This window comes from Ambystoma mexicanum, chromosome 2q, assembly GCF_040938575.1.
Source record: "Ambystoma mexicanum isolate Mex_15411 chromosome 2q, UKY_AmexF1_1, whole genome shotgun sequence".
Classification (NCBI taxonomy): domain Eukaryota; kingdom Metazoa; phylum Chordata; class Amphibia; order Caudata; family Ambystomatidae; genus Ambystoma; species Ambystoma mexicanum.
The window spans coordinates 61,667,635-61,693,677 of record NC_090924.1 but is presented as its reverse complement, the minus strand read 5'-3'; the positions used below and the strand labels follow the sequence as shown (position 1 = coordinate 61,693,677).

General features: G+C 48.1%; 1 protein-coding gene across 3 annotated transcripts in view; it reads left to right on the top strand.

The window, feature by feature from the left end:
* Positions 1-26,043, top strand: part of CREBBP (CREB binding protein) — a 2,841,012-nt gene that overhangs the window by 384,423 nt on the left and 2,430,546 nt on the right. For all 3 annotated transcript variants that reach the window (XM_069646824.1, XM_069646825.1, XM_069646823.1), the window contains exon 3: positions 22,820-22,996. In XM_069646824.1, coding sequence (XP_069502925.1) covers positions 22,820-22,996 — 177 coding nt within the window. The remainder of the gene's footprint in view (positions 1-22,819; positions 22,997-26,043) is intronic.

Below are 26,043 nucleotides of genomic sequence, written 5' to 3'. Positions count from 1 at the left end.
AACAGGTTATCAGGCCTTGATCTGTCGAGAGAGGGGCGCCCGCTACCTTTGCAAACTAATATGCAAGTCATTTGACAATATAGCATGGTCTTATGTTTGCACCTTCCCGCGGTGTCGCTATGTACAGAGTGGTAGTTCTTCGCATTACAGAAAGCAGTTCAAATCAGGTTCCTCCTTGAAACCATTGGGAGAAACCATTTCCAGTTTTTCTATCCAGTATGCTGCTTTGTTCAAGTTTTTTGGTGAAGTTGATTCTGAAGTGAGTAGGGTTGACAATCTCAATCTGAAACCTGATTTATGACAACTGATGTCTCGCCTGCTAAAAGTGTCTAGGAACTGGCGATTGTTGATTTTATTTTTGTTCTAATGTTGGACTTCTGTTCATTCCATCTCACTGTAGCTTTTCTACTGGTTTGTCCCATGTAGAGAAGACAGCAAGGACATTTAGTTGATTATATTACTCCTTGTGAGGCGCATGTTGAATAATCTCTAATGGCAATCTTTTCACCTGGTCTTGGATGTATAACTGTACTTCATTTGATAACGCTATGAATCTCCCTTTCTTGCTGGTCATTACTTTCTTGGTTCTTTTGGGTTCTGTTTTGACCAGAAGATCTCTCAGGTTACTGCTGCGTTGAAATGCAAATATTGGTCTGTCTTTGAATAGGCCTTGTAGTTTGTTGTATGCTAGTAGTGGCCAGTGTTTTTAATATTGCTTTTTTGATTCTTGATGTTTCTGTACTGTATTTACTGACAAATAACAGTGGGTTGCCAGATTTAGTGTTACTGGCAGGAGACAGAAGGGATGGACTTCCTTCGTCACTAGTTGGTTGGCTGCCCAAAAATCTATTCATCCTCCTTGTACCCTCTCTGCTTAAACTTGCTCATCATTTTGTTCTTTTCTTGCTCATACATTGTTTCTGTGTTGGTTATTTGTTTGATCCGCACTAGTTAACTGTATGGCAGACTTCTGATAGTCGCCAAAGGATGAAAGCTCATACTATGAGGTAGGTTGTTACGGTCCGTAGGCTTATGATACACGTTGGTTTCAAATATGGGTGCATTGGGGGTGATGTGCACATCCAAGAAGTGGATGTGGTGATTTCCAATTTCAGAAGTAAACTGTATTATTTTGTTAATCATATTCAAGTAATTAAGAAATGCTTCCAATGTTTCTCTTGAATCGTTCCAGACCATAAACATGTCATCAATTTACCTGCCCCAGTGTTTGATAAATTGAATCCAAACTGGATGTTTCTTTATGTAATCATCTTCAAACTTTAGCATAAATGCATTTGCATATGCTGGGGCCCTGGTGGCCCCCATTTCTGTGACACTTGTCTGTAAATAATATTTCTGATGTTTGTTAATCTGCTCAGAATCACATGCTGTGCATAGTCCGACATTCAGTGGTCACTGCGGAGTATTGCATTTTGTTTTCGTAGTCGAAAAGGGGACGTCGAGAAGGCGTGTCTGTAACACTATCCCTATAGTGACCTGCATTGTACCCATAATCCCTCACGCGTCGAGGTCCCTCAGATTGTTTTTTTCCGCCCAGATATTGGTCGCCTTAACGCGGAGCTCCTTCGAGAGAAATTGCAAAATATTTACTCAACCCTTTGGTCATTATTTATTATACATTACATTAGATCCCTCCTTAGACGGCGAAGCTGCAAAGCTGTTTCACCGCCGAGTAAGAACTTCAACGGCGGTGATCCTTCGGCGCTGCAGAACACGTGGCCTGGCCTCGCCGGCCTAAGACAGTAGGGCGACTGGGGGTCGTGGGATATTTCTTCTACTTCTAAGAATGCCTTTCTTTCACTCACCTTTCCTTCGGGTCGTTATCACTCTTAATTGTATCCTCAGCTATGGAGAGGACTCCGTTTAGATTTTGCCCACGCTGTAAGGGCAAATTCACATGGAAAGACAAGCGCAAGCGGTGTAACGGTTGCTTCCCCCTCGACCACAACGAGGAAGGCAGTGCGGCCTGTAAACTTCTTCGCCCAAAATAAAGGACCACAGGGTCAAGTGGTGGGCATCCAACGCTATGTCTAGAGCTGATTCCTCACCCACCGCCGCCGAGTGTGACGAGGACAGTGAAATCCAGACCTCCGTTTCAGAGGTTGTAGACCTCTCTAGGGAGCGTTCCCGCTCCTTTGGCGTCTGTCCCCGGCCCCGACAAGTTCGGCTCACGCCCTACTTATTGGGATGAACACCCCGGCTACACTGACGAAAGCAAAAAGCATAAACATAAGCACACAACCCATGGCACTTCTTTGTCGAAGACTAAGAAAGCCCTAGCGCCAACAGACGCCGGATCCACCGCTGTCCTCCACCGACAGTAAGGGTCGCAAGGCCACCCCGCCACTGCAATTAGCGACTGGGCTACCTGCAGACAAGGGCACTACCACCAAAACGCCAGGCGACACTCCTCGTAAGAGTGCGACCGTCGCCGATAGAGACTCGGCACCGCCCAGCACGACGCCAGACGAACCCTCGACGGAGAAATTAATCGTCGAGAGCTTGGCTCGTATAGTTTCCACCGACAGACGGCGAGTGATACGCCGAAGACCGTTCACAAGGCCAGGGAGACGCTGAGAATGCCGGAAGGGAGTCAGGGACCGCTCCCACCGTCGAAGGAAGGCCTTAGCCTACAAGAGGGTTTCTCAGAAGGCGAAGGGACTTTATCCTTGACGTTATGGGACAGATCTAGACGGCTACAGGCAGAAGAGCCTCCCTTTTAGCCTCCAGACCGTTCTGGGTTACCACATTGGACATTTGAGAGATTCCAATCATGTATGGACAAACTGGATAGATTTATGTCCACTCCTGAACATAAAACACCCAAGAGGCCAAGAGAGGTACTTCATGAGGTCCCCAGGGCTAAATATCCTAGACTATTTAACCCCCTTCAAGAGGAGACTAATACTTATGACCTCACTGAAGAAGACTCTCACTTCCAAGAGGATGAGGAGTTTTTAAATAGTGAAGACCAACAACCTCGAAGAAGGTTTTGAGGAAAACCCTGACATAAGTGGGGGGGGGGCTTGGGAGAAGACCCAGATGAAGGTGGCTCACAGCCTTGGCAGTCACCAACAGTGTCTACAGACCCTGAGATCCTGAACCTTTCCTCTCCTCAGACCACACTGATCAGGAATCCGTCACTGATGGATGACCAACCCACTTTCAAAGCGCTACTACGGAAAGCAGCAGCACACTTTGAAATTGAGACTGGGGAAATTACTCCCGATACTTATTTTGTAGAAAGAATCATTCAGAAGAAACCTCGCATTAGCCAGACCATTCCCCTTCTCGCCTCAGTTAAGAGAAGAATCATCCCATCGCTGTCTACGCCTGCGTTGGTCAGAGGGGTCAACCCAAGAATTGAAAAACTGTTTACTCCCTCTCCTTCGGACCCATTATACATTAAGGGTCACTCGATACCAGATTCCTTGGTGGTAACTACCACAAGGAAAAGAGCAGGGGTTCCGCTATCAACTAGCGAAGCACCCTCAGACAAGGAAGGAAAGAAAGTACGCCCTGGGTAAGAGAATTACAGCCTCGGCAGCTTTTTCCACCAGAATTGCCAATAATAATACCTTACTGGCAAGTTATGCTGATGCCCAATCGGGAAAATTACGCCAAGACATCGAAGTCCCTGAGCCCTTAAGAACTTGCTTGTTAACCACGTTAACAAGGAACTCTGGTTAACCAGAGCATCATTAAAAACACTCTTGATGGTGCAGAAACGGCTGGCTGTTCTTTAGTTCAGGGGATACTTCTGAAGCGTCATGTCTGGCTCTGCAACTCAGGTTTTAAGCCAGAAACCCAGGCGTCGCTCATTAATAAACCAATAGAGGATTCTAACCTCTTTGGGAAAGCGGTGGATGACGCACTGGAGACTGCGAAGGAGGATTTCGACACCCTAAAGACTTTAGACCAGATCTCAAGGCCTCCCAATAAGCGAGGATTCGGCAACAAACACTTTTTTCGAGGCCAGCGTCAACAGCAGCAACAGCAGCAGTACACTGCAGGCAACTGGTCCTCTACTCAGGGAAACCAGTGGCCAATACACTCAGAGGACAACGCTGTGGCAAGGGTAGAGGTCGGGGCCCCACTCCCAGAGGATCCCTAGCTACCAACACCAAATGACCCGAAGGTTCGGGTTCCCTCCCATGCATCGCCGGTCGGGGGCCGGTTAACATCTTTCCTACCAGCATGGGAGGGAATAACATCAGACCGCTGGGTATTGTCAACTATAGCCCGCGGTTACTGCATAGAATTCAGTCGGTCCCCCAAGTACAGAACCCCAAGGGGGCGGCGCTTATTACCGGAGCACCTCGCCATCCTTCTTCAAGTAGTGGAACTGCTGCTACTAAAAGGAGCAATAGAGGTTGTGCCTCTATCACAGGTAACGGAAGGTATTTATTCAGTGTACTTCCTTGTACCCAAAAAGGACTTAACCATGCGCCCTGTACTAGATCTGCGCCCAGCGAACAAATTTGTCAAACCTCAAAAATTTTGCATGGTGACCTTACAGGAAGTAATCCCCCTGCTTTCACAGGGAGATTGCATGACAACACTGGACATGAAAGATGCATACTTTCATATTTTAATGTTGCCAGCGCACAGAAAATACCTCAGGTTCATGATAGAGGGCAAACACTACCAGTTCAGAGTGCTACCCTTCGGCATAGCGTCAGCGCCGAGGGTATTCACAAAAGTACTGGCAGTGGCAGCGGCCCACCTGCGCTGGTTATCCATCCCAGTATACCCTTACCTCGACAATTGGCTCATAACAGGATTCTTACGAGACATGCTTCTCAAATACCCAAAAGACTGCAGACGTTTTGTTCCAACTGGGCATCGCCATCAATGAGAAGTCGTCCAGCCTAGACCCCAGCCAGATCAAACAATTCCTAGGGGCTCTAATTCGAACAAAGGGCGGCCTCGTCTTCCCCTCCAATGAGAGGGTTCAAAATATGCTGTTTCAGAACCCTCGGTTGCTAGGAATGATAGTGTCATGTATATATTTGGTACCTCACGTGCGCTTGCGCATGCGCCCAATGCAAGAGTGGCTCAACAGCCAGTGGTGTCAGGCCAGCGGACAATGGGACGATCTAGTGGTGGTCTCGCAGGCCTTGGTTCTCTCGCTACGGTGGTGGTCGAAGGGAAACCTTTTAATAGGGAAACCATTCGCCACCCCCACAGTGGACGCCACTCTAACCACAGACACATCCCTCACAGGATGTGGGGCTCACCTATCCCATCAGACTGCACATGGAGTTTGGACTCCGAGTGTAGCGTCCAAACACATAAACTTGCTGGAACTGCTAGCGGTCTTCAAAGCACAGGAGGCTTTTCGGGTACACCTGCAAGGTAAGACAGTGATGGTCCTCACAGACAGCACCACAGCCATGTACTACCTGAACAAGCAAGGGGGCACGCACTCTCCAGGACTGTCTAAGCTGTCCCAGAACATCTGGAAGTGGGCTCTCAAACACATGTTCCTGTTGTCACAACATGTACCAGGGGAACTCAATCTGCTAGCAGACGAACTCAGCAGAGACTTCCCTCTGCCCGCAGAGTACGAATGGTGGTTAAGAGAAGACCTCGTCTTTGACGTTTTCACACAATGGGGGTTCCCAGAAATAGATCTGTTCGCAACTCTGGAGAACTCGCAATGCCAAGATTACGCCACCAGGTACCCCCAGAACCGATCCAAGGGGGAACGGTCTCTGGATAACATGGTCAGGGAAATTTGTTTACGCTTTTCCCTACCCCGACTCCCCTTCTCAACAAAATAGTGCACAAGATGCACCAGGAACCAGTCACCATGATACTAGTGGCCCCTATGTGGGCCTGACAGCCATGGTTCGCTCACCTGATGAAGATGTCTCTATCTCCACTGGTGAAACTACCCTGCCCGTACAACATGCTGTCACAGGACAGGGGCAAGACGATACACCCATGTCCCACAGACCATGAACTTAGCAGCCTTGCTCCTGAGGTCATAGAATTTGGACATTTACAGCTCCCTCAAAGACGCATGGACATTCTCACGGGGGGTTAGAAAACCTAACACTCGTTACTGCTATTCTAGCAAGTGGAAGAGATTCGTCATCTGGTGTAGAAATAAGAGCATCAACCCCGTTGACTGCTCTCCCACACAGATTGTTCTTTACCTTACTCACTTATTAGACTCAGGATTGGTCTTTAATTCTATTAAGGTTCATCTAGCAGCACTTTCCCCATACACCACTTCTCAAATCAAAGTGTTATGGTGGAAAGTCCCAGTTATTAAAGCCTTCATGGAGGGAGTAAAGATGATACACCCTCCTATTGCCAACCCAGCTCCTGGATGGGACCTAAATGTGGTACTTACCAGGCTTATGGGCTCACCCTTTCAACCCATGCACAAAGCATCCCTTAAAAACCTCACTCTTAAAACTGCTTTCTTAATAGCCATCACCTCCATTAGTGAACTAAAAGCGCTCTCTAATACTAGACTCCTTTGTAACAGTTCACAAGGATAAGGTGGTTCTACGCACACATCCTAGGTTTGCACCAAAATTTATTTTTAAATTCCATGTCAACCAGTCAATAGAATGACCAACGTTCTTTCAAAACCCTTCAAATTTAGGAGAAAGGAGCCTGCATACAGAGCCGTCGTGTTTTATATGGAAAGAACTAGACCTCTGAGAAAGACTAATCGGTTCTTTGCCTCGTTGGCAGCAGGAAGAGAAGGAGATGCAGTTTCAAAATCTACTAGATCTAGATGGATTGTCCAATGCATCACTCTCTGTTACACTCTTGCTAAGAGAGAACTACCCTTCAAGCCGAGAGCACATTCTACTCGTGGCACTGGGGCTTCCATAGCAAATGTCCCTCTTGAGTCCATTTGCAAAGCAGCAACCTGGAGTTCTGTACACACCTTTACAAAACACTACTGTCTAGATGCCCACTCTAGATCTGATTCCCAGGTGGGACAAGCAGTATTAAGACATCTTTTTTCTACTGTTCCTTCTCAAAACCCACCTCCAACTCCGGGTACTGCTCGCTAGTCTTTGCACAGCATGTGATTCTAAGCAGATTAACAAATATCAGAAGACAATGCATTACTTACCGTAAAAGCATTTCTGATGGTTGTATCTGCTTAGATTCACATGCGCCCACCCTTCCTCCCCGCTCGGATGGAAGGAACATAGACATCCTTTATCTCTCTTTTCTGTACTCACTCACGTCTAATAGGCTCCCTCAGGGTAGAAAAAATACAAACAGAGGGACCTCGACGCGTGAGAGATTGTGGGTACAATGCACGTCACTATAGGGATAGTGTTACAGACCCGCCTTGTTGGCGTCCCCTTTTCGACTACGAAAACAAAATGCTATACTCCGCAGTGACCACTGGATTTTGGATTATGCACAGCATGTGAATCTAAGCAGATACAAACATCAGAAATGCTTTTACGGTAAGTAATGTATTGTCGTATTCTTGTGTTGAAAATGCACATTTTGTGAAATGTACTCCAAAAGTATCATCAGCCATTCCTTAGATGCTCCACTCCACTGCTTGTTGACCTAGAGAATGTAGAATTGATGTGTACAGGCTGTTGATGTCAATGGTATCTAAAATAAATCTTCCTCCTTGAGCTGTATGTTTGAGCTGTATGTTGTTGAGTCTGTTAAGGAAGTTGGTGGTGTCCTTGATGTAATTGTGATGTTTCTGAATTATTGGTTGCAGTATCATGTCAATGTAGATACCAAGAGGTTGCGGGATACTGTCGGTGGCTACCGCTATTGGTCATCCAGGAGGTTGAGTCATTGACTTATGTATCTTTGGTTAAAGATAAGTGTAGTGTGTTAGGGTCATTTTGCATGAGAAACAATCTAGTCTTATCAGTGATCCATTTGTTGCCTTCTGCCATTTCTAAAATAGATATCAAACTGCTAACTATCTCATTGGTTGGATCACCGGGTAGAGCACTGTATAGCAGTTGTTAGTCTCACTCTGTTTACTGGGACGATTATACTGAACCCAGTACTACTTACTCTTCATGTTATTCTTCATACAAGTGGGACAACAATGGATGTTCCAATCTTTATATTGGTTTTGGGTAGTAGGCTGACTAGGAGGATTATGCCAATCATTCTGACCATCTCTCTCCCACTCACCCCGTTACCTTCCTATTTTTGGCTGTCACCAAGTTGTCGTTATCCTACTGGGCTTCTCCCTCTTTCGTCGAGTTTGCTCTCATGTTAGTTTTATTGCTTCTCCAGACATGCTCCAGCGTACTTCGCAAATAGTGGTATTGACACTTAGCGGGATGCTCGCTCTCCCTTTCTTGGCCACCACCTCTCAGGCAAGTGTAGTGCTCTGCTCCGTTTCTGTCTGGCATGGCTTGGTGTGCTTCCTGGTAAGTGGTATCAGCACGCAAGAGGTTTACTCTCTTCCCATCTCTCGGCCACCTTGCCTCACTGCTGTCCTTCCTGTGACAGCAGTCTGCTTCAAAGCCTCCCCGTAGGCTGTCTTTGGAAAGGTGCTTCCTAGGCACCTGTTGCTTCTTGCTAATTCCTTAGCTGGGTGTCGGCCTTCTCCCTGGTTCACCAGCCTACCTCCTGGATCTGGTTTGAAACTCTGAGGTCGGTCTTTTTATCTTGCTCTTTCGCCCTTTCACCCTTTCGCCCTGGCTCTCTTTCCCACCGATTCTTCCCCAGCATTCTTTGGGAATGCTTTCTCAGTGTTTGTACATACTCTCTATAACTTCCTTGGGTTTATTTGTTTAATTTCCTACCCGATACTTGTTTGTTTCTGAGACACAATAACAAGTGTAGGTAGATTTCTTTAGTACTCGTACGGCCCGTCCCCTTTCCTCCATCCTTGTGGGCGTCTCCCAACATGGGGACAGTACCGGAACCTTTGGCAGTGCAAAATTGAAGTTCCGCTTTAAATTTAGTATAGCACGCGGCCTCTGGCGTGGGAATGCCCACGAGGCCCTGCCCTTCCGGTGCCTCACCTCAGTCCCTTTTTCCATACGGCCGGTGTTGGACCTGGCAGCCAGCGTTGAGACTTTAACTTTCTGCTTGCTCCCCATTTAGTTTTTTCAATCTTTTTTAACTTCCCTTCGGTGCCTCGCCTCCCTTGGCACATGTCGACTGCAGGAGGATTCATGAGATGTGCCTCATGCGACCGTTATTCCTTGCCTCGGACCACCATGCACTCTTGTCTTGAGTGTTTGGGCCCAACCCCCCCTGGGATCCTTGTTTGGCTTGCAGTGCTCTGTCACAAGGCATTGAAGAATTATTTGTTGCAGTGGAGAGAGATCTTCCACCTTAAGAACCCCTGATCAAAACACGGAAGACCCTCTGTTCAGCGTGGCCCGAGGTTCCCACGGACAGGGGTTCCTCAGATTCAGGTTCTGGCAGGCCCGAGGCCTCTAAGGCCACTTGCTCCCAAGCCGAGCGCCCCGGGGGCTTTTCTGGGCGCTACGGGGAGACCTGAGGCTGTGCAGGCTGCCGTCTCCCAAGCTGAGGTGCTCAGGGGCTCTACTGGGCTGTCATCGGAAGGGCCATCAAGTGTGTCCTCTAATTCAACCCCAAGGGGTAAGGGATCGTTAAATGCCACCTCCAAGAATCTGTCCTCGGCTCGATTCAGCATGGCTACAGTCAGTCTGGGCATTATGAATACTGGCCAGCTGAGCAAATGCTCAGCGCCTACCCGAGTGATCAGAGGTCGAAGCTTCTGCTTCGGGTGCAAGACTCGAGTTGTAACCTTCTGTGTCTGAGACCTCTCGTGGCTCAGGGCCTTCGTGCCCTCCCGCCCAGGGCTTGGTGCAAGGCTTTGAAATGGCAGAGAGGCGCATGGCAGTATTATTATTATGGCGGAGCTTGTCAGCCCGGCAGCCATCTTGGATCCAACTCAAGGCCCGCCTGTGATTTCTCCCTGTGGAAGCGGCAGCGGATTGTATGGTACAGGCATCTGCTGGCCTAGGTGCTTTGACCCGGAGCGGTGGCCCAGCGGCTCGGAAGGCCGGGCCCCTAGGGACCCAGCGGCTTGCGAGGACCACTTCTTCGAGTACTTCCTCTGCCTCATTGGTTCCCCTCAGATGAAGGGACCCCAGAAGGATATAGTGTAGGTCATCCTGCGGGTGGCACCTCCCGGGCCCCTTCTTCTGGGTGGTACTACTATTCCTCCAGTGCTGCCGGTTCCAGAGCCGGTCTGTCCCCGGTCCAGGCCCTACCGGTTGTTCACACTCCTCCACCACCGCCTCCTGTACAACCGCCTTCCCCTCAACAGCAGTTAGACCGATCTTCAGTGCCAGACTTGGGTGGAACCCCATCGGCACTACCCTTGGTCTGACTAAAAAGGGGAGGGGGGGGAATGATGACTGACACCCAGGACGATGAACCCTCAGCATCTGTTAAGGCCTTTCATGATTGCCTTCAGGGCCTGGCGGAATTCGTGGGGGTTGCCAGAGGAAGTCCCCAGGTGTCTGGAGTGCTAGCAGAGATCTTGGGTAAGCGCACCATGATCCGGTCTGGCATCCCTCTCCAGAAGGATGTCCTGCAGGTCGTGCAAAAGGTCTGGGAGAATCCCAGGGCCAATACCCAGATGAACAAGTTGGACAGCAGGTTCAGGCTGACTGACGGGGAGCCAATGCACCCGTTAGGCAGAATTATATGCAGTACCCTTTGGGAACTCCACACACAATTAAGACTACAAGTGACAGTACAAATTCACCTTCGGTACAAGCCTGTACTATACTGTTAAAGTGGTAGCAGTATCGAAGCAGCCAGACTTATCTCAAGAGTAAGTGAGCAGTACAAGATAGTTACACAAAGGACAGCAATAACTATGATTCAGGCAAACACTGACTCAAGGTTTTCAAGTAAAAACATACATTTATTTCACTCTTCAGTTGTATAACATTACACTATTATAAGCAAGTCAAAAATCACAATCTTCACCACACCACTTCCCTTAAATTCCAGACAAGTTAAGCTCACAAAGTGAAGTAGGAGCAAAATGGCACTCCAGCAATTTAAAAGGGAGGGAAAGACAAAAGTTATTAGAAATTAGATCAAACTAACAAGTATGTACCCAGGGCAGTTGAGCAAGAGGAACTACAGTGATAGAATCAGGTAGAAAAGGTCTAGGGCCAAAGTCAATGGGTCAAAAGTCTTTTGCTCGAGATCACACAGTTCAGGGTAGTTTTGGGTAAAATTCGTGGCACGGTTTCCGTACGAGGTTGGTTGATATAAAACTTAGTTCAAAGAGAAGAGGACAAGCCCTCGGTTTGGAGAAACATTTCAAACACTTTCACCGCGGTTGAAGGAAACAAACAGGATTTGCACAGTACCTTAAAACGGAGAGGGAGCTGTAGCTGAGGCGGACTTTCCTGGTAGCTCCTGCAGGCTCACGGTTCCTGAAGTGACTGTCGGACTGACACGAAGTAGGAAGACTGGAGGGTCCTGCACTACCCAGGGAAGAAACCAGCAGCAGAGCAAAACGACGAATAAAAGGTGTGCTCCTTAAAACCCAAGCAGGGTCCGACCTTCCTGGCTATGCGGTCCACTGTAGCGCTGTACAGCGAATTCGACCAGAGGAGGGGTCCTGGCTTGCAGTTTGGGCAAACTGGTTGGTCCCACCAGTTTATGGGAAGAAGTTATCTGCTGGCGGATTCTGGAGATTCGAACCTGCAGCAGGGCTTCACCGGGCGGTTCAATCATTGCAGGGGTCCTTTTCTGCCAGTTCCTCATTGGTTCTTTAGTTCCAGTGGCGACTCTGCATAAAAAGCAGGTCCCTGGGACTGGAAAGGCAGTTTTTCCCCATTCATACAGTAAATCACACAAGGACAGTCCCCTTAGCCAATCAAACAGGAGTGTGACTTGGGTTACCAAGGGAACCCATGGCAGGGGTCCGAAGATCCCTCCCTCACATCCTGCCTACCTAGACTTTCAGGCGCCTTAAGGTGGGCTTCTGTGCAGAAGCCCGTGAAAAGACAGCGAACAAAGGAATCGTCCCCGGTTTGGCATGCAGAGAAAAACACGTGAAAGACTTTAACAAAAGAAATGGCGAATAAACCCAGCCAGAGCCAAAATAAAATGTATTTGGTCAAGTGGGTTTATGTTTGAGGCTAATATAATAGCCTAAAACATTACCACGTTTATATAAGATAATCGCGGTAGAAAAGTTAGGGTAGTTACCACTGCCGCCAGCCAAGTCTTGATGTAAAGGGAGCAAAACAATGCTCCAAGAGGCACAGACGAAAAGGGATAAGAGTTAACCCTTTCCAATACTCCATGTAAGATGGGGTGTACTGGGTCTGTGGTTTAAAGTGACTAAAGTAAAGTTAATGGCAACTTTACCTTTTCTGAGGGACAGTAGTCAGCCCCAGAAAATGGAGTCGGTTGGAAGTCTCAAAGACAACCCTGGGTCACTGCACTGAGGGTGCTGTGTAACACACATGAACATATGAGGCCATGGAGTAGGCGAGGCTCCAGTGCTCAAGATCACAAAAAAGTGATAACACACTCAGCAAAACAAATGTAAGAGTGGGAAAAAAAGTCTCACACTCTTACCAGGTGGAAAAAATAAATCCTAGAAATCCAGCAAAGCTGCTGAGGGACTCATTAAGTAAGGGAATTTAGCCATTTATGAGAATTCTCCCTAACGGCACCTGTCCTCCCACCCGCATTCTTCGGTGATGGCTGCGGCCTCATATTCTTAACCATTGTCTTCGTCTTCCTCCAAGAGAGCCACCTGCAGTTGTCTTTCCAAGGAGGACAAGGTCCTCAAGACTTTGGGAAAGCGCTGTTATTCCATCTCCGGACTGAATCTGCCGGAAGCCAATGCAGACACCCTCTTGGTTGTGGCTAACCAGAAGCTGTGATGGGAGCTAGAGGAATTTCTGCCCGACCTCCCTTTGGGCAAGCAAGTCTCCTTCAAGGCCGGTCTGGCAGATGCCTGGTCCATTGCGCAGGACCTCATTGAGTCTTCAGTCCCTCACATCGACACAGCCAGCAGAGGGCCGTGCCTTGGTTTCGACATGAGAAGGGCGGCGTGGATTTACGCCACTACGTTTAATCTGACATGCTGGAGCGGACCCCTCCTTTGAGGGCGTGGATCTTTTTCATTTGTCAACCGATGACGAGTTGACAAAGAAGAAAACCTCCACTTAAACCGCCAAGTCCTTGGCCTTCCTGACAAAAATTGGACCGAAATCCTTCCCTCAGCCCCAGGGCAGGACTGAGTTCAAACCCTGCGCCTTCTCCGGCTTCAAGGGGTTTTGGGACTGTAGTACACGGAGGCCAGACAGATTGCCCCTGTGACAACAGGAGGAAGCAGCAGAGGACTTGGCACAGGTTTTTCCCCTCCCCTCCTCTGCCCCCGCCTCTGACGCCAAGAAGCGGTGGTGTCCAGGTCAGGGGAACACAGCTCGCATGTGGGGGACATTTGGCTCTTTTCCAGGACACATGCAAACATCTTCTCAGCAACCCGTGAATACTTTCTGTAGTCTCCACAGGCTTCAGTCTTCCACTTCCTTTGCCTCCACCATCCTCTCATCCTCTTCTTCAGATCGGGTCCCCTGCTCTTTTACGGGAGTTCCTTTGGCTCTTGGAGATGCAGGCGATAGAACCGGTTCCTCTTTCAGACAGGGGCTGCGGGTACTATTACAGGATTTTTGTGGTACCCAAGAACTACCAGGCTGGCCTGAGGGTGGTCCTGGACTTGCCATTTCTAAATCGGTCTCTACCGCTGGAATGCATCAAGATGATTACCCCCGCTCACATAGTCAAGTCTCTGTGTGCAGGAGACTGGATGTGTTCCCTGGGTTTCAAGGATGCGTACCTGCATGTATCCATTTACCAAACACATTGGAAGTTTCTGTATTTCACGATTATGTCTTAGCACTTTCAGTAGAAGTTGCTGGCCTTCAGCCTGAACTCAGCCCCTCGTGCCTTCACCAAACTGATGAACGCACGGGTGGGCCTTCTACGATTGGAGGGCCATCATCTGTACCCTTATTTGGATGACTAACTGGTGAGGACGGGGTCACCCGAGGGGGTGTTGCACTCCTGTCAGTGATTGGTGGATATCCTTCATCATCAAGGTTCTCCCTCAACCTAAGGAGTCAGTTGTGGCCATCTCAGGACCTGGTCTTCCTAGGGGTGTGATAGAACACAGGTTCACGGGTGTTCCCTATGCCTGAGAGGCTTCTGTCCCTCTGCAAGGCAGTGAGGCACTTTTGGGCCAACTCAATCACCTCGGCATGGTGGTTCCAGCACATTCTGGGCCTGATGGCCTCCTTCGTGCTCACTGTACAGCACACTTGCCTCAAGATGAGGTGCCTCCATCTCCACCTAGCGGCCAACTGGGATTAGGAGACAGGGTTTGTCTGACAGGATCCCAATACCACTGATCCTACTGCCCGATATTTGCTGGTGGATGGCCATGTTTCAGGGGGAGCCCCCTGCACCCGACTGGAGTCTACCCTGGTGGTGATAACGGACTCCTCTTTTGGGCTGGGGGACTTCTCTGGAGGGTTACATGTTTATGGTGCATGGTTCAGGACAGAAGGCCTTCTGCATATCAATCTGCTCGAGCTCAGAGCAGGGGGCCTGGCCGTTAAGAAGTTTTTGCCCCTCATCAGGGACAGGTCTGTTCTGGTCAGAACTGACAATTCTACTACAATGTTTTACCAAAACAAGCAGGGGGACACACATCCCCCACCCCTTCCCTCTGCGTGGAGGCTGTATCGATCTGGGAATGGGCCCCGATGGGGGGGAGTTTGGATTTCAGCAGCCCACTTCAAGGGGGACAGCAATGCAAAAGCAGACCGGCTGAGCTGCTTGGGGTTCAACACCGACGAGTAGGAGTTGCACACCTACTCCTTGTTGCCCCTGTTCCAGCATTGGGGGTTCGCTGACCTGGATTTGTTTGTATCCCCTCTGAATTCCAAGGTCTCCCAGTTTGCTTCATGGGCAGGACTGGTTCGGGGATCTCTGGGAGATGCCTTCTAGATCTATTGGCACTTTTGCAGGTGTTGTTCCTACCCACCCCTCGGCTCCAACGGACCCACTGCAAGTTTTAAGCTTTGGTGGGGTGCAGCCTCATCCTGATTGCCCCCCACTGGCCTTCAAGACCCTGGTTTCCGGATCTGCTGCAGTTGTGTTCCCAGGATCCCGTCGGCCTTCCAGTCTGCAGCAGGGGATTCCTGATGCTGCGGGCGGTGGAACATGCTGAACCGGTCAAGCTGGCGCTGGCGGCCCGGTTCCTGACCAGCTGAGGCTTCAACATGTTCAATTTTTAGATGACAACTGGAACATCATTCAGCAGGACAGGAGGCCCTCAACTTGGTCCCAGTATAAGAGTAAATGGACTAGGTTCTGCCATTGGGCTCGCGGCAAGGGTCTGGGCCCGGTCACCTTTCCTCGAGATAATGTACTGGCTTTTTCAGCTCACCTGGCTCGTTCTGGAGTTCAGGTGGATACTTGCTGCACTTATTTGGTGGCCATTGGGGCTTACAAGAACTCCCCCCGAGCATGTGCCACTTAAGGAGTTGCCTAGGCTTTTTGCACCCTGTCTTGGACCTCAATGTGATTCTTGTAGCTTTGCGGTGCAAGTTTTTGGAGCCGATTGCCTCTGTGGACATCCGCCTAAAGACAGTTTTACTGGTGGCTCTCGCGTATGTGCGTAGCGTTCGTGTACTGCACGCATTGTCTTTGTGTGAGCCTTTCACCACGTTTCACAACGGCAAGGTCATCTTGCACAGTCGCCCAAACTTTTTGCACAAGGTGGTCTTTCCATTTGATCTGAATCAAGAGATCTGCCTGCCAGTGTTCTTGTCGAACCCGCATTCAGAGGCAGAGGGGGCCTGGCATTCTTTGGAGCTCAAGAGAGTCCTAGTTTTATCGCTCTCAGACGAAATTCTTCAGGAAGTCAGAGGCATGGTTCATGACTTTTGGCGGCTCCTCCCCAGACTCTCCGGCTTCCAAGACTTCCATTGCCCGTTGGATGGTTTAGGCCATTTCAAAGGTGTACAGGGCCATGGGCAGACGTGTTATTGAGGGGATTCATACCCATGCTGTCAGAGCCAAGGCCACAGCTCCACCCTATGTGCTAGTTTGGTGGTATCACGTACAAGGATGCAGAAAATGGGATGGGGGATGGGATGCATGAATCCCCTTTCCTACATACTTTTGGGACATTCGGTCCTATGCGACGAGACGGGAGCATTTTTTGAAGTATCCATGAAATGTTTTCCTTTTATTTTTATTCGGGATCACTGTGCATGGCTTTAGCCCCGACCAGGCATTACCCTTCAGTCTTTTTCTCTGCACGGTCAGGGTCGGACGCCCTTGCATCGTGTTTTCTTTTTTGTTGTTTCTCCCATCCTGCCCTTCGAATCTCCGGGCTCCGGTTCGCCATTTCTCTTCATCTGTCTGCCGTAGCATCAGGGCATTGTGTCCTGTTTCTTGCCAGCTTCGCGAGGTTAGATCCCCCATTATTTGTCTGGCGGCCCAGAACATCAGTTGGATTCCTGTCTCCACTGCTACTCGATATCCATTCGGGCACTTCAGCATAGGCACGTCAGGTGGGGGGGGGGGGGGTGTGTTCCAGCGGTTACCTCCGGCTCACCTTCAACAGTTCATCGACAATAAGAGGAATTGTCTAGTAATTACGCTACTTTTTAGGGCAACCTGGCCTGTGACGCTTTCCTGGGATCGTCAGGTGCTGGGAGGGGCTGTAACGGCTCTAGCATTAACAGGGCTCACCCTGAGGTATACTGAAAGGGATCGAACCTGGATACCGGAGTAGCCTTCCAAGGTTCCTCTATCAAGGGGCTATGGGTACCGGGGTCACCCGTGAGGTTGCCCTTTTCCAGGGCTCAGGCTAACTCCAGAGGATCCTCAGTCGGGGGCTAAGCGTACCGAGATTCTTCTTGAGGTTCCCGGAAAGGGGCTAAAAGTACGGGGCTTGCTCCAGAGATCCCCAAATAGTGGCCAAGAAAACCAGCACAACGGAGGGGCCGCATTCTGGGAGTCTTAACAATGAGCATCACCCTGAGGTTCCCCCTCAAAGGGGGTGAAATCCACACCAGCCCTTCTGAGGGGGCAAACAAGTGGGCAAGAATCCAGTGTTCCAGTAATGGCTCTGCTGAGGTTCCCTCCCAGAGGGCTAATGTCGATTCCGAGGCTAAAAAGGGGGACAAACGTCCAAGGTCTTCCAGTACCAGGTCTGCGAGGTTCCCTCCCAAAGGGCTAAAATTGACTCTCATGCTCCTATAATTCCTGTGGTGACAATGGCATCACATAAGCCTGTGACCGAGATCTCCACAGGGAGTGACAAAATGGCAGCCCAACCTATGCTGTCAGAGGCGGCAATTTTGTTGGGTCCTTCCAAATAGACTGTCTCAGGAGGACCTGAAATGGGGGGGGGTGAGACACCTTTTTAATTGCCCAGCCTAGATAGCAGAAATCCTTTTAGTCCGGCAATCGACTGGCGTACCAGATTTCCTCTCTGGCAAATAGTGGCGCCTCCCCAAACGTCCGCTCCTCTGCATTATGACGATCCGGCCAGGGGCAGACCATTGTGGTAGCCTACCTCAATGGAGTCGTGGGGATATGGTCTGTTCTTCGCCCATTACCCACTCCTCATCTTAAGCCTTCCCCTGAAGATGAGTTATTTGGCAAATACTATTCCCTCATGCACTCTGACCCGATGAAGGAGTATTCTAGGGATCTCTTCAAGGATATGTGCCGAGCTTCAGCCCGCTCCTCCACTGCCTCAGCAGGCTCTGGAATTGCCTCCTCCACTTCCAGCAGGGCCTGTGCCTCCCGTTGCACCATTGCCCCAACTTTCTCTGGTGCTAGCAACTCCTGTTGTGCAGTCATCTGAGCTTAAGGGACCCGATACACCAGGACGAGGGGCAGATGGACGAAGATGATGAGGGCCTTCCCCATTCCATCAGATAGTTTCATGACCGGGTGTTGGATTTGATGGCGTTGCTAGAAATTCCAACTCTGGATCCTCCAGTTCTGCAGGAGGGTGCTATCTCCGGAACCTTGATCTTAGTCACAAGAGCGCTCCGGTCTGTTTCTTCAATAAGATATGCTCGCTGAAGCTTGCAAAATTTGGGAGAAACCTCATACCGGCATCACATTAACAAAATAAATTGACGCGTGCTATAAGCTACAGTCATCGGAAGACATTCCTTTAGCTTCCTGTCCACTTCCTTCCTCTATGGTAGTGGCAGCGGCTACGCTTCATTGTAAGCCTTCCTCCTCTCCACTGCCTCACAGGTTTTGTCAAGAGTAGAAGATCCTTGACGGTACCAGGGGCAGAAAATGTGTTTGCCAATGCATGTCTTCAGCTACGTCAGGCAAATACTGAGGTCATACTTGCGGCAGCCAACATCAAGCTATGGACGGAATTGTCAGAAATTCCAAGACTGTATTCCTCAAGACCAGTTGGAGGACTTCAAAGAGGGTCTGTCTGATGCCAAGGTGTTGGCTCAGGATCTGCTTGAGGCTGCAACCCATAACATTGACACTTCAGCCAAGGACCTTATGATCAGGGTTGTTGTTTCCCGCCATGCGTGGCTCCACGCTACAAAGTTTTCAAGGGAGGTCCAAGAAAAGGTGCTGGACCTTCCCTTTCAGTGGAAACGTCTTTTACATTCCTCCACTGATAAGGAACAGAACTTATCAGCAAAGCGAGTACGCTAACAACCAAGTCTGTCTTAACAAAACCTGCTCAGTCTAAAACCTGTACTCAGAAATCAGAATCCTGAAAAAGATCCATTTTGGACTTCAGAGGGTTTCAAGTCCGAAGAGCGCTTGAGGCAGATCATTCTCCAGTGGACCTCGGCACAAACTGCAGAGACAAGGCAGATGGTTTTTCTCCCAGGCCTCAGCCTCCTCTTCGTATACAGGAGCCCTTGCCTCCGATAATTCTACAGTTATGTTTCTCATTGGTCCCACAAGTCTCTTGAGGGAGGATGGATTTTGTCTCATTTGAAGGTGTGGCGGACCATAACAGACGACTGACTTGCAGATACCCTACCTTCTTACCTCTTTACATCAGACGGTGTCTCCTTCTCTCAGGGCAGAGATGCAGAACCTCTTGGTCCTCAAGGCAGTGGAGCGTGTCCCTCCATTAGAACAAGGTGAGGGATTTTATTCCAGTCTGTTCAGTGCCCACACCCAACCAGGCTGGCCTGCGCACTTTCCTAGACCTTTCCAACTTCAACCTTTCCCTTGCCCAATAGAAATTCAAGATCACGCCCAACCACATCAGGTCCTCTCTTCAGAAAGGTGACTGGCTCAGTGTGGTAGATATCCAGGATGCTTTACTGCATATCCTAATATGGCCTGAGCACCGCAAATTCCTTCGCTTCTCGGTAGGGATGGAACATTTCCAATATCAAGTCCTCCCCTTCGGTCTCAGTTGAGCACCACAGATTTTACAAAGATAATGGTGGCCATTGCAGCTTTCGTCAGGCTCCAGGGAATCCGCATCTATCCATAGTTGGACAACTGGCTGCTTCGAAGTCACTATCAACAGACTGCAGCGAACAATCTTCAATCCCTTCAACTACTGTTCCAACTTGACTGTCGGTAAACTGGCAGAAGTCGATGATGATGGCTTCTCAGAACTTGATTGTACTAGGCTTTCGCTGGGATACCATCAAAGTCAAAATCTTTTTAGGAGAGGACTACGGACTTGTCTGTCACTTGCCACTTGTTTCTCAGCTCATGCCACAGGTCAGCCGGTTGGTTTCAAAGTCTTCTGGGCCTCTTGTTCTGGCTCTTCCTGTGGCGAGGCTAAAGATGAGGAGCACGCAACTAACTCTATGGAGCAATTGGTCTCGAGCTTCAGAACCACACTCCCAAATGATAGAGATCACTTTATCTATGCTGGTGGATCTCTGATGTTAAACTCCTGTCAATCTCCCAGTGGGTGCCTCCTTTCAGGAGCCTTCACCGCAAGTCACAATAACGGACTCCATCCTTCTGTGCTGGGGAGCTACACTGAATCATCTGGAGGTTTTCGACCTATGGACACCTCAGGACAGGATGTCTCGTATCAATTACTTCAAGCTCTTGGCAGCGTTTCTGGCATTGAAAGATGTTCGGCCTTCCATTGTCAGCAAGGTAGTGAGAATATGCACAGACAATTTGGTGGCTATGTTCTGTGTGAACAAACAGGGAGACACCAGAGCTCTCACACTTTTCCATCTAGCCATCCAGATTTGGGAATGGGAAGTGCAGAACTATATCTGGCTACAGGCAGTGCGCATTCTGTGGTGGCACAATATATTGCGGCAGATTCCCTCAGCCGCCAGTCTATAGCAAACTGCAATTGGGAGGTCAACGAGAATGTTCTTTTCCACCTTTTTCTTGCAGTTGGGCACTCCGACAGTGGACCTGCGTGCGACGTCAGCCAACAAAAAACTTCTGTGCTAGGCCTCCAGGGAGGCACTCTTCCTTGCGGATGTGCTCGTGATTCTGTGCAACAACATGTTAGCATATGCCTTCCCTCCTCTGCCATTGATTCATCGATCGCTTTGTAAGCTCAGGAGTGCCAACAATTGCACTCTGCTGCTCATAGCTTTTGGTGGTCAGCCAGGTTCTGGTTCTTGGAACTTCAGCACCTGTCCATAAGCAGTCTGATCAGGTTGCAGAGGTTCCCCATTCTTCTGCACCAGTACAATCCACAAGTGTGGCATCCCTCCCCACAATCCTTCAGCTTAGCAGCATGGTTCCTGACTTCAAATCCTTAGCGCAATTTAATCTCTCAGAAGACCAAATGCGTGTGATTCAGGCCTTCAACAGGAGCCCAGTACAGGAGCAAAAGGCTTGGGATCTGTCACTGGTGCCTTGCCAAACAGCTTGACCCTCGTCAGACTTCTATTGTCTGTGTCCTGGCGTCCATTTCGCATATAGCGGCCATGGGCATCCAAATTTTGTCATGTAGAACTCATCAGTCTGCCTTTGGGGGGGGCATACCTTAGCAGGGATAATTGCTTTTTCACTCTGACAAATCTGGTCATAAAGAGGCATTTTGCTGGCCTCCATCTTTTTCCTCCGGTCATCCCACCTCATCCTAAATGGGATCTCAATGTGGTCCTCGGCGCGCTCGGTCACAAACCCTTTGATCCACTAGCCACTGTAGAACTGAAGTTCCTCACCTGGAAGGTGGCCTTCTTGAGAGTGATTACATCGGCCGGAAGAATAAGTGAATTGCAAGCCCTTTCTACTGAGCATCCTTTCTTGGTTTTGCATAAGGACAAGGTGGCGCTCTGCAAACATCCATCCTTCCAAAGAGTGTTTCAGAGTTCCATATCAACCAAACCATTTGCTTCCTGGTCGTATTTCCAAACCCGGCTTCACATGCTGAAGGAGTCCTCCATAACTTAGAGGTTAGGAGGGCACTGAAGTTTTACCTACAGAGAACTGACCTCCTGAGGCTCTTCTGAACTCTTTGTTTCCTTTGGGAATGCAAAAGGAACCCCTGCCTCCAAGGCTTCCATCTGGCGTTGGGTTGCTTTGTGTATCTCGGAAGCTTATATGTTACAATGCCTGGAAGCCCTGAAAGGCATCCACGCAGATCTAGTGCGAGGGAAAGCAACCTCTGTCACTTTTCAGAAATGTGCCATTGGAGACCATTGCCAAAGCAGCTACATGGTCTTCACCTTTGGCTTACTGTAAGCACTACTGCAGTGATCGCAGTTCCCGGGCTGATGCACAGTTTGGACAGGCAGTGCTCAAAAACCTTTTTCTGTAAATGATTTCCATCCACCCATTTCATAGGTCAATGCTTGGGAATCTCCCAAAAGTATGGCGGTAAGGGGACAGGACGTAGGAGTATAATGGGTTACTCACCGTAGTGACTACCTTACTCCGATTACATAGTCCTCTTTCCTCCATAGGCGTGCCCACCTTCCCCTGTAAAACGTTTCCGGTTTGCAAATTTGTCCTTCGGCTTCGGCGATGGGAAAGGATTGAAGAACGATGCAAGTGGCTCAGGAAGGCGAGGGCTACAGCCATGATTGGTGGCACTGCATAAAAATAAAAGAACACATCTTTTTTGATGCTTCAAAAAGTGCTTCTGTCTAGTAGGACTGAATGTCCCAAAGGTATGGAGGAAAGGGGACTATGGACTAGGAGTAATGTAGTCACTACAGTGAGTAACTTAGTTAGAAAACCTCACATTTTCCAGATGTTGCCAACATCACAAGATGCAGCACACGCATATGCACTATCCCTGTATACGGTGACTGAGTTAGTGGATGCAAGATGGCATACAGGTGATCACATAATGAGCTCAAGTGCTGCGCTGGTGTGGTAACGTGTGACATGAGCTAACAAAACAAATGTGCTGTGACATCTTCTAGGTAAAATGTCGATATACAAAATGTTTGCCATCTGCTTAGATTTCAGGCGGCCCAAGCCTTTGTTGAGGCATAGCATAACACTTGAGTTGCAGCAAATGGCATATCTGGACATAAAGATGTAAGGTTCTGTGCAGAAGGCTGAAACTCTACGCCATGAATTGCATTGTGTGATAATTTTATTAATTCAAAACAATCCTCCTAAGTTTTAGTGATCATCAAATTTGTATTCCCGTGGAAAAATCTGAATTCTCCTGTTTCCTATACTGTAAAATATGCATAGCAATTTAGTTTTATGCTTTCAGCTATTTTAGTGGCTGTAGCTAAAAGCTCCTGTTTGTACTAGCTATTTAGGAGCATTGTTTGGTGATTCACAAGCATGTTTATGAATGTCCACTTACACACAGTTTCTGTTTCAGATGGGATTGACTGGTAACAGCGGGCCATTTGGATCACTCTTTACACAACCTGGTGGTCAGCAGATAAGGGCTCCACTAGTGAATCCTCAGCTGTCAAACAAAGCAGTCATGGCTAACAACTTGCCACCCTTTCCTGCGGATATTAAGAGTGCTTCCGTTACCAGTGTGCCAAATTTGGTAAGTCACTGTATATGTTATCAGATTTATCTACTCCAAATAGCCACTGTCTAGTGGTCATAGTGCCTGAATTTTCTGGAAGTTGGCATATTTTGCTCCTGATACTAATGATACTAATATGACACTCACTGCACCTGAATGGGTGCTGGAGCACATTTCACAGTAACTGACCATTAAAGGATCCATCATTGTGAAGTGTAAACAAAAAAGTAAATAAAAGCACTGGTAAATCTCTGTTTGGGAGATAGAAATGCAATTGTGACAGCATGTTTTAGTTCCACTGACACTAAATGATTGTACATAGCGAATGGCTGCTTTTGCTCTTTGGAATTCCTGCCCATAAAATGTGGGGGCGAAATAGGCCAACACTTTTTGAAGCTTTTCTCAACGTACTTTTACGAGACGACCACCCCCTAAGAACTCACATATTCCAACCCAAGAATGTTAACTTTATCCTGATCAAATGACCTTAGCACTTGGATCAGGTTTAGGAATATGAATGTATTTTTATTTATTTTTAATTTTTATTATGTTGGTTTATAAAAACCTTATACAAGAAAAACAAATCCCAAAAAACTTTTGAATCCTAACATTATAATACAAATGCTTGCATTTGCTTGTTTGTGTTTGGAAATGTTTTTCTTGTTTTGTACTGTTGGATAGATACATTTAATTTTCCAGATGGCTAGAATGCCGATCAAGTTGATACCATACTATTGGGTCTGCTTTTTATTCAATTTCTTGTTTGAAAAATGTCTTTTTTGCAAATAGTTTTGAATTCATGGTAAAAAAAAGTTTCTTCCTTTAATATTTTATTTCTATCGCGCTCGTACACAAGTGTTTCAGAGCGCAACAAGGCAAGGGAGGGGAACAGGGGAGAACAAAAACAGCGATTTTACTGGGCTCAGTGACATTGAGAACGTGCAAGTGCATGGGAGAGGGGGTGGGGAAAAGTGCATGGAAGGAGGGAGAAGTGGAAAGTGCGATGGAGAGGAGAAACCGATAAATAATAAAGGCAACAAACAGTGGTAATGCAGCCAGCAATTTGCAAGTGCTAGGTTTAAGGCAGCAGACAGGGTAGGTCTGATAAGGGCAGGAAGAAAAAGGGGGGCTGTATGGGTACAGATACAGACCCCAGTGCGGGAGGGTGGCAGGGTGAGAAGGTACCTGGGCCCGAAGGACAGGGGGTGGCCAGGTGCACAGTGCCAAGAGAACAGATCAGCAGGGGAGAGGGGGGGCGAAGGCAGAAGAAAAGAGGGAAGGTCTTGAGGTGCTCCCGGAACTGCAGATGGTTCTCCTCAAGTTTTAGAGTGGCAGGGAGGCCATTCCAGAGGGAGGCCCTAGCCGAAGACCGAGATCTACCCCCCAGCCTTGGGGTCAAATTAAAGAGTCACTACAATAAGGGATTTTTGTAAAATATATATTTTTCTACTTTTATTCAGGTCACTTCCCATGCCCTTTGATTACTTATCCACTGACCTCACAACATGTTTGGGTGGTGTCCTTTTTCCTTGTCCCATTGTGTTCTCCTAGCATCACTATTAGTGTGTTAAAAGGTTTCTGAACAGTGTACAGAACATTTTATTTTTACACTCGACACTTTTATTGGTCCACTAACTGCTTAAGCCCACTCTTTTTAAAATTGTTTTAAAATGTATTTAAATCCGCGTTACATAACAGTATAATCAATAGCTTTTTAACACAAACATAAGTGGTTAAAAACCAGTAGCACATTTAAAAAAAAAATAATCAGAATCCATTATAAAACAATACGACAAAGAAAACTCAAGCTAAGATCATGACCCAGCCCACATCAATTAATGGAAGAGATCCTCCAACATACATGCAATTTGTTGTCAGACTATTGTGAAGAAATGAATACCGGGTTCAGTGTTTCCCCCCATAATCAAGTCCCATGGAGCATCGCCAGTAAAATCAGCCCCCAACCCGGCCGCAAGAGGGACCGCAGATCTATGGGGAACCAGTACATCGCAATGGACAAGATGTTTAGCACTTTCAAGTGGCCCAGAGTTGCATAAACGACATACCTGTGATGACTTGGCACCGGTAACTTCCATAGTCTTCACAGAGTTGGTCTTGAGCTTGAGGTAATCCAAAACTAAAGAGTTACCTGCAAACTGGCCAATACAATTTGGAATAAAATTACTTGCCAGAATGTAGCCAGTAAAATGCCTATTAGATAAGGAAGCAACATCAACTATCTATTGCTCGTAGTAACAAACGAGACGCATAGCTGCTTTGTACTGAAGGAGGGTCCAGCTAAGGGCAATGCCAGGCACTAGGGCCAACCACCTAGATGCTGCAGCAAAGATATGATGTAGAGCGCTACTCTGTATAAAGGAGGCATTGGCCCGAGCTGCGTTAAATAGAATCAAATTCAAAGAGGGTCTGGCGTTTGCTAAATGCCAGTAGGTGGTCAGAAGGAAACCGTTGTGAGGGTTGGCAAGCAAGATTCTTAAAGGATTCCAAGTGTGCCACCCCCTCACCGTTAGAGCGATGCCAGCATTCAGCCCCGTACACAAGGATCAGTGTGTAATCTTATCCCGGTACAATTGACCCAATATCCCAACCGAATAGCCCCCTCCATTGCGAGACAATTTTCTCAGCATCTGACCGCCTGTGAGAACCTTAGTTTGGTCGCAAACAAGTACCACGAAGGGGGTCATCACGAATATAAATACCTTGGAATTCACTTTTAACGACCTCCAACATCTTCCCTTCCTGCTGCCAAGGGAAATGGTATTTTTCGTTTTATGTCCCGGCGATTGGAATACCATACCTTGGTTTTATGCATGTTAATCACCAATTCCAAGGAATTAGAACATTGTTTCAACATATCTGGGATATGCATCTGAGAACAATCATTTGAGAAACCAAGACTAACAACCATTGCCCAAGTCAAATGAGAATCATACCAAGGGAAGAGATAAAGAAATGAGGTTGCCAAGATAGGGCAGTTAAGAACTCAAGTGTTTGTAAAAAACTTTTTCCAAATGTAAAAGAGGCCATAAGAGGAACTGGCTTAA